The following is a 13,799-nucleotide window of genomic DNA, read 5'->3' on the forward strand; positions in this document are numbered from 1 at the left end:
ATTCTGATTATTTAATTAAGCTTAGAGAAATTCATTGTCCTAAGGTTAAAATAAGAGCATTAAAGTCCAATGAAAGATAAACAATTCTGAAGGCCAGAGGAGTAAATCAAGAACTCAGCATTTTTTGCTTAGTAAAAGCAAACTGTTACTAGATCCTGACATATAATGCCATAAATATGAAAATAATTACAATAAGTGAAGCATTAAAAAATGTGTGATGCATATGGTAAGTACTATATAAAGAAATATGAGAATTTCACAATCTCTTAATACGGAGTTTAGGTAAATAAAGAGCACTGAATTTAATTTTCTATGAATTCCTTATAGTACATCATATGCATCCATCTAGAATCTACTGATGAGTGTGTATTTTCAGTGTTAGAATATAATAGAATGCTTTGTCTGGATTGAAAATATTTGAAATAATCTTTCTTTATCTGATATTTCAATCTTAGAGAATTTATTTTACATAATGTTATCTCCCTTTATTTTAGCAGGTGCAGGGCACAGTACCGAGTTCTCATTTTTAGTCATCTAACTGTGGCCAACAATTCAGTCATTCTCTCTAGCGGAATCTCAGGGATCATCACCACTTTTTGATTGAAATTTTCATTACTGATTTTGGATGCAATCCTGTTTTGCATGCTCACAGTGACCAGAGTTGAGACAGTGAGCACCACATACCTCTTCAGTCTCTTCCATAACACGATAATTAGCACCAGGAAGTCCAGGTGTCTTTAGCTTTAAGTAAAAGCATTAAAACCCCTTTGATGTTCTATCCTGGATTATAAGTCGGCTGGTAAATATCAGAGTTCCATTGCTTAAGACTGACAAATGGAATGATAAAAACAGCATTCTCACTCTGTTGCCTTGGCTAGAGTACCATGGCATCATCCTAGCTCATAGTAACCTCAACCTCTTGGGCTCAAACAATCCTTCTGTCTCAGCCTCCCTAGTAGCTGGGACTACAGGTGTTTGCCACAATGCCCTGCTAATTTTTCTATATATTTTTATTTGGCAGATTAATTACTTTCAATTTTTAGTAGAGACATGGTCTAACAGTGGCTCAGGCTGGTTTCAAACTCCTGACCTTGATTGATGCTCCTGCTTGGCCTCCCAGAGTGCTAGGATTACCGGTGTGAGCCACTTGGCACAGACAGCACAAATTCTATTTCCACCAACAGCTCACTTAAAGAATTGGCTCAATTAGAAAAGTTAATTCCTTGGGATTGGAAATCTTCTGTTCCAACAGTTAGATCTTCACCTAAATTTTTATAGTTCATCACTTGGGGCAGGGAAAAGATGCATCAGCAACCCTAGCTAAATGGGTCTACAAACCCACCAATACAAATTTCTGACACAAATTACGGGTCAGGAAATTTGGTTTGGTATTAATGCACAATTAAATTATGATGATCAGGCTATTTCTCAAATTCAACAGTGCTGTATTAAAGTATGGAAAAAGATACCTTCTCTTAGACTGTAGGTTCCTATATAAATGTTAAACAAAATGTTAATGAAACTCATGTAGATTTTATTGCTAGATTGCAAGAAAGATATGGTGCAAGAAATGGTTAGTCCTCCTAATTTAAGGAATAGTATTTTACATATATTGGCTTTTCATAATGTTAAATCTAAATGCCAACGGCATTATGCCCAGCGAAATTAAGCAGCATGGTGCCACCGCTGCCATGGCTGCTGAGCCATCAAGGTGGTGGCTGTGCTCAGCCAGGCAGCCCAGCACCAGCTCCCCACCACCGCACCCCAATGGCACCTTATGTAGCAAGTGGAGCACCTGGTGGCTGAAAAAACTTTTAAGAAATTGCCAAAAGGTTTGCTCAGACATTTAAAATGCAACTTTTGGCTGAGAGTGTTGGCACAAAAGGTAATTTTAGAGAACAAAACCATCTTGTGACAATGGCCTGTTAATACCATCTACTGAAATATATATATATATATATCAGTTATATATATCAGTTATATATATCAGTTATACATATATAATCAGTTATATATATCATATATATATATATATTAGTAGATGATATAGCTTGCTGGACTCTGAAAATTGCAGAAATGTCTACAGAACTCATATGTTCAACACTATGTTTTTCAGTCCTAGACACATTGTAGAATATATTCCTTCCTCAATGAAAGAATGAGTGAATGAATAAAATATACAGTGGAGAACATCACAGACCTTAACCTCAGTATTTAGGTACTTACTAAAACCAGGGGTGGCTTTATTCTCTGCTGGAGATACTTTTGTTTTAGTATTTAAAAAATACCTATATTATACAAACTATCTAGAAAAATCAAATTCATAGAAACAAAAATTAAAATAGTGGTGCCAGGGACTGAACAAATGGAAAAATGGAGCTATGTTTACTGGGTGTAAAAAAGTTCTGCAAATTTCTTTCACATAGTGTGATTATACTTAACACTACTGTACTGCATACCTAACAATGTGTAAGATGGCAAATATTATATTGGGTGCATTTTACCACAATTTCAAATTGTAAATTGCCTATATATTCACCAAGTGGTTTAGAATAGGACAGGGTCATTCTTTCTATATTATCACATTGGTGATATTGGCCACATTGGCCAGAATGTTTTCTCAGTCATGAACCCCCATTTTTGTTTACATTTTTGCTTTTATTCAGATAACCCATAGAGGGTTTTGATTCTATGTATGTGCTTAAAATTGGGAGAGGTTTTAGACCTCTTTCAAAATATTTTTTTTAGAAAATAGGTATCCAAGCTGAGTTCCAATATTATGTCCATTACCTTGTGGGTTTGCCCTACACAGCAAGCCCTTTCCTTGCAGCATTCAGGGGCAGTTCTAGTAACAAGGCAGGTCCTCAGAAGCCAGAGCATGTGAGTGGAGCAAGAAGAGGGTAGGGCATGAAATAAGATCCTGAGAGGTGAGAACATGGTGGAAGGGGTGTAGACAGGAAAATGAGTGACCTGAGTGAACTCTACTCCAGCAGAGGAGAAGCACAGGAATGCTTTTGTCTCAGGACAGCAGAAGACCCTGGACCAGGCCAACTGCCAGAGAGTACTGAGAGAGCCCTGGACTGGATCAAGCAGTGGCAAGGCCACCATGGCACACCAGAGAGAGAAGGTGATCTAAGACGATATTCATCAGAACTAAATTGATCTTGTGTCAGGTGGCTTAGAGGGTGGAGGATGGGATGAGTATATACACACCTAATGCTTGCAGTGCTCACCGTCTGGGGGATCAACATAATGGAAGCTCTGACTCATGTGGGGCAAAGGCCATATACATAATGTAAACATTTTTACCCCTGTAATATGCTGAAATAAAAAAAAATTAAAAAGACCTCAATCTTTTGGGAAAGGTACTACAAGGAGCTACTAACCCAAAATGTCTATACTCATCATTACAGAAATGCCCTCCAAAAGTGAGAGACATGGTGATTGGTACAATGGGCAAGAGTGGCAAGGGCACCCCAGGAAGGAGGAGTCAGGGGTGAGGATGGGGGTTGCAGGTGATAGTGAAAGAGAAGACGTCTTTTTGCACACCCCAACCTCTTTCATAGACTTCAAAAATAGTAAATTTGGAAGGGGTGTCTCATTCCATATCACAGTGGTAAGTAGGCTTAAATCCCATCAATTCCTTAATATTTCTCTTACCTGACTCCTATGTTCTTACCTCAGTAAAAAATACCATTCTGCACTTCATCTCACTTCTAATATTACCTGAATCTACCTCTCTCCTTCCTCAATGCCAAAGCCTCAGCAGGGCCCTAGTCACTGCCACCTTGACTGGTCTGATGGGTTTCCAACTATGCTTTTCCCCTGAAAGTTGGCTCCTCCAACCCATCCCCTACACCACTACTAGCTAGAGGGATGCTAAACAGCCAGTTTTAACACATCAATCCCTCCATAAAATTCTTCAGAGCCCTCCACAGTCTCTGAGCTTTCATAATCAGTATATAAAGCTCCTTTGGATTGGACTCTAATTCCTGATAGTTTCCTTCCATACTCTCCTTCATCATTCCGCCTGTGTTATTTTCATAAATGTTTAAGTATCTACTATGCAGCAGCCACTGCTGAAGGATCCTACACATGACCATGCTCTCTTACCATTTACAAATAAATGGAATTCCTAATTACACCATGCCATTTTCTACTACTTTACCTATACAAACATTGTGGTTTTTTTTTTTTTTATTCCTGAACCCCTTCTCCAACTCCTGTGCCTAATTAACTACAGTCCATAGAAGCCTGACTACAGAGATAAAATATAGTGTGTTTTCTTTACTTATAACTTACCTGGTTTTCTTTAGGAGCCTCCAGCCACAAATTTCAGGAAAAAATTTAAGTCCAATTCCTATTTTACAAATGAGAAAACTGAGAGTCAGTAAGCATAAAGAACTCGTTCAAAGTTATATACCAAGTAGAGGAGCTTGAGTTGCCCAAAAGTGGTACTTATAAGTATGCCATATGCCTCTTTTCCAAATGACTTGTTTATGGAAATTTTTGCATTACTTATAGGAGCTTTTGGCTGTGAAGAAGTTTTGCTATATACTGAGTGGCAAAAATTTGGTCCATTCAACCAATTTAATTAATCCCTTCTGACAACTTTAAGACTTTAAAGGAAGCACAATCACTTAATTAATGTCCCTTAGGCAAATGATACATTGGGGTAAAGTGAGAGAATACTAGAACTTGTATAGATGTTTACTTTTATCCTTAAATGTAGTGATGATGCTTTGCTAATATACTGATACTAGTAAATAAAGAGTATATGTATGAATTATAGGGGTGCATGCCCCAAAGTATTTTACTCTAGGAGTTTGAGAGAAATAGTATAAGGACCCTGTTCTCTACTGACATCTGCACCTTTCTTTCTATTCTCCACACAAATCGCACCACTTGAGCCAAAACTCACCAAGCTCATACTCAGTTTCTTCCCACATATCCTCACACAGTGACCTAACTACCTTCATCCAGGCCCTGCTCAAATGGATCTCCCTAGGGGCACAACACCCACACCCCACCTTACCATCAACTCTCCTTCCACTATTCCTGCTTTACTCCTCTCCATCACAGTTACATTTACCTGACATTATATATTTGTGCCCATCACTACAAACAGAATGAAAGCTTACAAAGCCTGGGAGTCTTCTCTGTTTTGTTTCCAGCCTTTTCTGCAGTGCAGTAGAAATTATGACCTGAATGGATGAATGTAGGTTTTGCCCTTCTGTTACCATGTACACTCCTGAGTGTAGATCATTCTTTGGCTATACTTGTTTGGCTGCTCTGTGGGTTACTCTTATGTATAGGCCAGTACAGTGTGATCCCATGGCTGGTGTCTGCTTGGCATCCAACAGAACATTCTTCAATACTGAAAATGTTCAGTATCCATGCAGTGGTATAAGCTGTAGCCTTTAAACACATGTTGCTATTTAGTTCTAACTAGCTCATAGTCTAGTGTAACTAAATTATTGTATTTGGTTCTTCTGATGTTTACTGTAATTGTGAGAGGTTTTCAATTTCTATAACTTTAATTAAGGAAAAATATTTCAAAAGTACATGTTCAAATGCAACAGTGCTTATGTTCTCTCTTCCATTGTGGCAAGTGTCATATTCTAGAACCCTTTTATGATTCCTTAGTAAATCCTGATGAAAGGGAAATATAATTATTTATTGAAACTAAAAGAAGAAGTGGAGGGCAAAAAATGAATTTGAAGTACTGAAAAGTGCCTTGTGATTTAATTTAGAGTAATTATGTACAGATTGTGAATATATCTCTTTCAATCTGTTTTCAAAGTTAACAAGGAATAAGCAAGGCAGAACAACAAACATCAAGGGTTGTGTCATCCTTTAGGCCTGTTTCACAGCCCCCAGGATCCCTGGCTCCTTTTTGTCCTCACCATGCTGGAATTCCTGGTCTTTTCTGGAAACACCACAGTCATTCTTCTCATTAAGCCCTACCCTCCTCTCCACTGCCTTATATATTTTCTGATGAGCAAGCCATCCCTCATGTACCAGTTCTATATGTCCATGTTTGTTCCTCAAATGGCCCTCTAATTTCTCTCTAGGGATCATCACATCTCTCACACTGACTATGGAATTCATCTCTTCCTCCTCATCACCCTGTTGGCAACAGAGTGTCAAATGCTGGCCATCCTGGCTTAGGACGGCTACCTGGCCATCTGTAACCCACTGTGCTACTCAATGCATGTTACCCATGTTCTCTGTACTCTCCTGGTGCTTCCATCTTGGCTGAGGACAGTGCTCAATGCCTTGATCCATGTGCTCTGCCCTCTGACTTTCCATTTCTTCACCTCCAGGGAAGGTCATCATTTAATTTTTGAGATCCCAGCTGTATTTAAACTAGTCTCTGCTGACACTTTATAAGGGTCTTTTTATCCATGGTGTTATTTTTCTACTCCCTCCTATCTTAGCTATTATGGCCTCCTATGTATTCATTGCATCCACTCAATTGGTGACAATCTTAAGTCTGGGGCACATTGAAACCCTGGCTACTCACTTTCCTCACATACCCCTGGAGTCTCTATTTGATGTGGCTGCCATTATCAAGTCCCTTCCACAAAAGTCTCATTCCACCGAGCAGGAGAAGTGGTCTCTGTCATCTACACCATCCTAAATCCAATGCTTAACCCGTTCATCTACAATATGACAAACGGGAGCCTCTAGGAGAGTTCTCAGAAAATAGGCAATATGACATATTTAACTTTCCACTGAAAATCCAGATCTAAAACAATGAAACATATACATTGAAATGGTGGGATTTACCATATGTAGAGAGACATATTCACATGCATTTAACTATAAAGCCAGATAATTTGAGGAACAATAACAGACAAATAGAAATGATTGTGTCTTGAAAGTTGATATGTAAATTGGTCATTTACTTTCTTTTATTCATTTCTCTATTTGTACTTCAATGTAATACCTTTGGAATGTGGCTTATTTGTGTACTATATCAAATATCCATTTGTTATTCCTGTTCAAAAATCTTATTGGGTCATTGTTATTTATTTTGCTATATATTTGTTTTTAATTGAGAAATAATAGTATATGTATATGTTGGACACAGTGTGATGATTTTATCTAGGTATACTTTGGGAAGGACATGATAAAGCTAATTGACATTTCTCAAAAGACAGAAATGAATTTTCAACAGATATGTGTCGAAATGCTCAACCTATCTAATCATCATGGAAATGAAAGATAAAGCCACAATGAGCTATTACCTCACACCTGTGAGAATGCCTGTTCTCAATATGATGAATGCTAAGTGCTTGTGAGGATGAGGAGAAACTGAAACACTTGCATAATGTTGCTGTGAATATAAATTAGGACAGCCAAATTTATTTGTATTTCAATAAATTTAGGAGGTACCAGTCATGTTCATTGATTTGATGAACCTATGAATTATATACTGTTAAATTCAGGACATTTAGTGTATCATTCATTGAACAAATATAGGTTTCACCCAGTAGATAATATTTGATCCCTCAATCCCAATCACCCTCCTCCCTTATGAGTCTTGAAAAATGTATTTTCTCATTACAGCCAATGTAGAAAATAGTATAGAGATTTCTCAACAATGAAAATTGGGTTACTATATGACCCATCACTCCCAATTCTAGATGCATATTCAATTGAAGCAAAAACAGGATGTAGAAGATATATCTGTCCTTCCATATTCATTACAACAATATTCATTCTAGCCCAGGTATACAAGCACAAGAGTCCAATAGCACATGAATGGATGAAGAAAATGAGGTGCATTTACACAATGAGCCTTCAAACAGAATGAAATTCTGTCATTTGTGACCACATGTTTTGAATTGGAGGACATGATGCTAAGTAAAGTAAGCCAGGCACAGAAAGACAAATACTGTATGATCTCACTTATCCATGGAATCAAAATAGCTGATTTCATACTGGGAAGTGTGGTTACAACATAGGGTGGGATGGAGAAAGAGAAAATCCAAGGGTACAAAGTATCAGTTTGTGCATTTTTTTAAATTCCTAGACCTCTAAATAGAAGAACCATGGTATCCTTACATAATTATCTCTATTAAAATGTAGTAATCTTCTCATGCTACCATTATAGGCGACATAATAATTTATATTTTTAACGCATAATTTTCCCTACATTTTACATTTTCACTAAAGTCACCCTAACCATAAATTCCTAGCATGAGATTACTAAATCAAAATTTATTCATACATTTATAATTTTTAAATAAACTTGACTTTTTTGCTGAAGTAACTTTGAAATCATTGCTTGATTGATGTTTATATTTTCTTTGTGACTCAATATTTGGTATTTTTAAAAAGTTTAGAAAACATGTATGGTTTTTATTTTTTTATTTGAGAAAATATGAGAGTACAAACATTTCAGTCACATTTTATATCTGTGCCTCTCACTAGCAAGGGTTAGAGTTATGCCCTTCCCCTCCATGATGATCAGGGCATCCCTCAGATGTGGGTCTATTTCCAAACTCCTGAATCCCTGGTGAACACCCACCACCATCTGACCACTATACTGTTAATCAGTCAGTACCAATTTTATGGCGAATACATGTGCAGCCCTTTCTTCTGATCTTGTGTCACTTCACTTCTGATAATGGGCTCATTAAATCCAGGAGAATATAAGCGGTGCTAGTTCACTGTCATTTCTTAAAATTGAGTAATATTTCATTGTAAACATATAGTAAATATTAATAATCCACTCATGAGTTGATGGGCTCTTGGGTGGTTTTTATTTTTTTACTTTAAAATGGTAACATGCTCATTAATTTTATTTTATCAGAATTTGTATCTTCAGAGGTGTAGGTTCTTATCCAATAATCAACACGTGTCTTGAAAATGTCATCAAACTATAGGAGCTCCCTCCAAGAAAGCCCATGAGGAGGGTGAACTGCAATGCAGATTAAAGCTAATGACATATTACCCTTAGGATACCCTAGATCACTTTGTAAATCTTATTATGCCTGGGCTGGGGAAAGGCTAGATTGATAAAACATTCCCTCCTTTCTCAGGTGTACAAGCAGATCAGGGTCGAACTAAGGATGGAGCAGCACCAATATCCAATGGCAGCCTTATCCGTCTCCCCAGGTGGAGCAATGGCTGGAAACAGCACCAAAACAGGGCACCATTGTCCCGAGAAAAGTCAGAGATCTTAACTATCTGCCTAAGATATATATATTCTTTTGAAAGACTTTTGAAAAGGATTTTTTTAAGAAATGTTTTTTCTGAAACTGAGAAACATCTCTTTGGAATGAAATATCAAGGAAGATAGTTCCCTATCCCACAATTTACATATGAAGACGGGATCCTAACTTCAGTGAGCACTGAGCTTAAGTTGCAAAATTATCTTCTCCTGCATTGACTTGAGATACTTGTTTTTTATTTGAATTTAACCAATTACCAAAAAAAGAGCCTCACTAATTACCAAGTAAATTTATGGTGCACTGTTTATGACAAACAGGGCTGTGTAGACTTCTTTCTTCTTTCATCAAAGCTAATTACTATTTATCTAGATAACATGTATGTAAAAGTTAGGATTTGCATAGTTAGGTACAGTAACAACTTTATGTGTGCCTTTGAAATGTCTCATTGGATTGGCACTGTACACATCACATTACGCTTTAATTGAATAATAAAAGGGTTTTCTTTTAATTCTCTTTTAACTTTGTGGTAAGGTTTTCTGAGTTGGATACCCTTTACTTTTAATATTTCCTGACAACTTTCCAGAATTGAAAATGCAACATAAACGTAAAATGTACCCACCACTTCTCAATTAGAAGGGCTTTGAAAAGTAGATTCCTTCTTGAGCTCGCAGTATGTAACCTGCAACTGTGCAACACAGAGCCTCACTGACCCACATCTGCATACAGTATGTTCTCTAGGCCTCTTTGGTGTCTACTGTCCCTCCAGAGCATACTTAGAGCATATTCCTGTGAATACACTCTCATAGGATAATAACCAGTAGTTCCATTCTTTCTCTAAATGCATCTCACATCTTTAGCACTGAAATGGATTCAGAGACGATCGGCCCCAGACACAAATGAGAACAAGATTATGCGCACTGAATTGGACACATAAACCCCCTTTCTGCCTTCTCTTCTTGCCCAAATTCAAGGAAATGTGCAGTGAGCCCTACTGAATCCATGCCTCTCTAGAGACTTAAATCTGCAGCTCTGAATTCTGAATCCAAGGTCTGAGGTTCCTCAGGATGCATTAGAGCAGGTTGCAAAGAGGAATTTCTCTTCCTGTTTTATTTCCTTCTCTGTAAATGCAAAGAATACAAAAGTTCAGTGCAAACTAGGCCTGGCCTCAACCTGGAATTTGCAATAAAGGGACATGATTTGGACTGAGGATGGACCAAAAATCTCAGGGGAGGTATATGCTGCAGTGTAAGAGATTACCAAGGACTTGTAAGTTGACTTTGAAAGGACCTATTTGGGGTGAGTGTACACAATTTTCTAGATCTTGTGTCTTGTCATATTATAGTTGTGTGAGAAGAATAGAAATGCTGGCACCACATCTAAATGTTTCTGTAAATTATTGCACACTTACTACTCACCTTTTCTGGCATAACAAGGATTAAATCTCACAATGTAAATGCTCTTCACAGTGCAACAAACTATACTTCTGAGCACATAGCACATGCTCAGTAGACATTGCATTATGCTGCACTTCGCATTGGAAATTAAGTATATGTTGTGATGAGAGTTGGGCAAAAGGTGGTATATATGCTGTGCTTGCTGTCACTATCTGAGTACTACTAATATTGGGTCAAGTTTGAGCAACATCAGGACTAAAAGGGGACACAATAAGTAACCCAATTAATGTAGCCCTTCCACACCAGCAGATCACAATTCTTAGAGTGAGGCCCACAGTACCACATGATTTACATTCACATTGATATTTCAGAGACAATTTTAAGGTAATTACCTCTGAGCCCAGGCTTTCAATTAGGATAATCTGGCTGGATTGAAAAAAACACCAAAACCTGCCTTTTGAGCTGCATGGGAACATCCATGTGGTTTTTATTGTGCCCCACAAAATTCTAATTTGATACCAGCGTCAAGCATTAGGACTTCTGCATATATTCATGTGAATTGAGTTTAGCCTTTGTTCTAGAGGGAAGTCACAGGTTCTGCTCTCTGGGTTTGGTAGAAGCAGATCAGTTTGGTTCAGATTCCCATTCCTGTAGCAAAAACTTCTGGCACCTGTAGCAGGGGAAGGTAACCAGAAGAAAAGATAGGAGAACCTCACATTTTGGTTTACATGAAGGAGCTGATAATAGCTGAATCTTTTCTATGACCAAGAACAACTGAGTGTAGCCTTTATGCATTTTATGTTCCTCCTGCTTGTGAATATTGTGGAAACAAGGGAACAAATTGTGCTGACTCCTTTAAGCGTAGTCTGAAGATTTAATTATAATCGTTCTACACAATCTCACCTGAAAAGGAATTTCAGAGTAGGAGAAGAGGGAGAAGAAATGGCTGATTTTCAGGTAAGTGTGTCCTAATTTAGGGGTTGTGTCTACTCTTTCTCCTAGAAAGTCATGTAGAACTTTTGTTTTTTGAACTTGTAAAATTTACTTCTTTACTTCTGATGTATTTGCCTAAAAAGTTTTTTAACTACATGTTTTTCTTTCTTCTTATGATAGTCAAGGAGCTCTGGAAAATCCTTCCTCCCTATATAACAGAACCTGCTCTATATTCTCTCCCACAAGCTTCTTGCTACAATAACCAAGTTTCATAAGTACTGTATGACATGTAATATTGAAAATGTTCCCATTGTGACAGGTCAAGATGGAATAGTGTGAATGTCTGAGATTCGTCCTGGGGATGGGATAGAGTCTTTGGATTTGAGTGAGGAAGGGAGACATGTACTCTCAATGTATGATCTGGATGCTTCATTAGCTCTACATAAAATATCATTAGGAAAATTTCAAAAGAAGATAACATTGATTGAAAAGAATAACCACAAAAATATGGGGAAAAGCGAAAATAGAAGAGTTGCTCTGTATGATGCTAAACTATTTAGATACATTATTAAAGATAACAAAATATAGGAAGTATCAGTATCTGAAATTTGTATAAATTGATGATTCTTCATGGTTACATATTGTTGGCCACTACCATCCCAGCAGTGATTTGTGTCCTCCTCTTTGCAACGATGCCTAACACCAATTTGTGCAGCTAAAGTTATGTTAATTTCATTCACTTGCTTAAGATGCTCTCGGACAGATTCATCCAATGTAAAGTTAATTGTTTTTTTTTTTTCTTTATTGTTAAGTGTCTTGTGGAGATTTACTGACTGATGTGCATGAGGCATCACATTAAATCTGGAAGCTCTATATTATTCTTATATATTGCTTTGAAAAATGAGGGCTATTATCTGTGTTCTGTTCAGATGAACTGAGATAAATTCAAAGTCTACCACTTATTGGATATTGACAATATACTCTCCTTAGGCAAGCAGCATTGTTATCAGTAGTTATATTATGTGACAGGCAGAGATTCAGACTACACCCCAGATCTACTGAATCAGAGCCTGCATTTAAAAAAAATCTCCAGTTCTTTATTGTACTGATCAAAATTAGGTGATACTTTCTAAATCTCTATGTTTCCCTATGTGAGAAATATGCACAATTTACTGATTTAATGTAAATATAACACCCATATATTTATATTACTGTACTGAGGCCTTTAATTTTGTATTAAATACTTTATCCTGTAAAGCAGAATCATATGCACACAGTTTCATACATCTTTTCTGATCCTCATTCCTGTGAATAAGAGAATATGTTCAAGAATAGAAATGTGCTAAAAAATATCTCATTGGATAATTCTAGTCACTCATATGTCAGAAAAAGTTCTCATAACTTATTTTCCTTGTAGTCAAATGAATAACTCTCTCTATGGCCACTTGGGAAATATGTGTCTTTTTACAGGAGATGGTGACATTCCAGGATGTGGCTGTAGAATTCTCTCCAGAAGAGTGGGCATGCCTTGACAATGCTCACAGGAATTTGTATAGGGATGTGATGCTGGAGAACTATGGAAACCTGGTCTCCCTTGGTGAGGATCACTTATACACAGAATTCCTATTCCACATTAAGGCCATTAGTATATTTTTGTAGATAGTTCCTTAAAAGTATCAACTTTACATGAATGAATTTTATATCCATGCTTTTACAGAAAATTGGAAGATTGTTGTTGTGTAAAATAAAATCATTAGATGCCTCATGTTATGTTGAACTTTACCCTTTCTTGGAGTGATATGTATATTTCACACTAGATTAGTAGTTACACTAGAAATCAGGGTATATAATTGTTGCCTACACCTTAGAATAGAATTTCCACCTTTTATTTATTTAGTGCTAGTGGGAATTGGTGCTCTCGTCATAAATTAGAAAAATTTTTTTATCATTCTACAGGGTCTGTGAGAAAACAATATGTTGCAAAGGAATTTTATAGAATTTTCTGTAATGTTGTGTTTTCTAAGGATAGCACTGCATTAGTAATTGGAAAGTCTTCAATAAGAGTCATGTGAAATTTTTCTAATGAAACAGGTCTTGCTGTCTCAAAGCCAGAGCTGATTGCATGTCTGGAGCAAAGGATAGAGCCCTGGATTATGAAGAAAGAGGAACCAACAGCAAAATATCCAGGTAGGTGAGATTCAGTGAAGCACATAACAAATGTTAGAGAGGTATATCTCAAAGAGGAAGGCAGATATTAAAAAGTGGCTTGGAATATTCTGTTCAGTTG

General features: G+C 37.0%; 1 protein-coding gene across 1 annotated transcript in view; it reads left to right on the forward strand.

Annotated features, from left to right (window-relative positions):
• The first annotated feature begins 1,652 nt into the window (after positions 1-1,652).
• Positions 1,653-13,799, forward strand: part of LOC142865669 (uncharacterized) — a 65,482-nt gene continuing 53,335 nt past the window's right edge. Inside the window, 1 exon segment of the mRNA XM_075998852.1 lies at positions 1,653-1,711. Within this exon segment, the coding sequence (XP_075854967.1) occupies positions 1,653-1,711 (59 nt within the window).

This window comes from Microcebus murinus, chromosome 31, assembly GCF_040939455.1.
Source record: "Microcebus murinus isolate Inina chromosome 31, M.murinus_Inina_mat1.0, whole genome shotgun sequence".
NCBI classification, from domain to species: Eukaryota; Metazoa; Chordata; class Mammalia; order Primates; family Cheirogaleidae; genus Microcebus; species Microcebus murinus.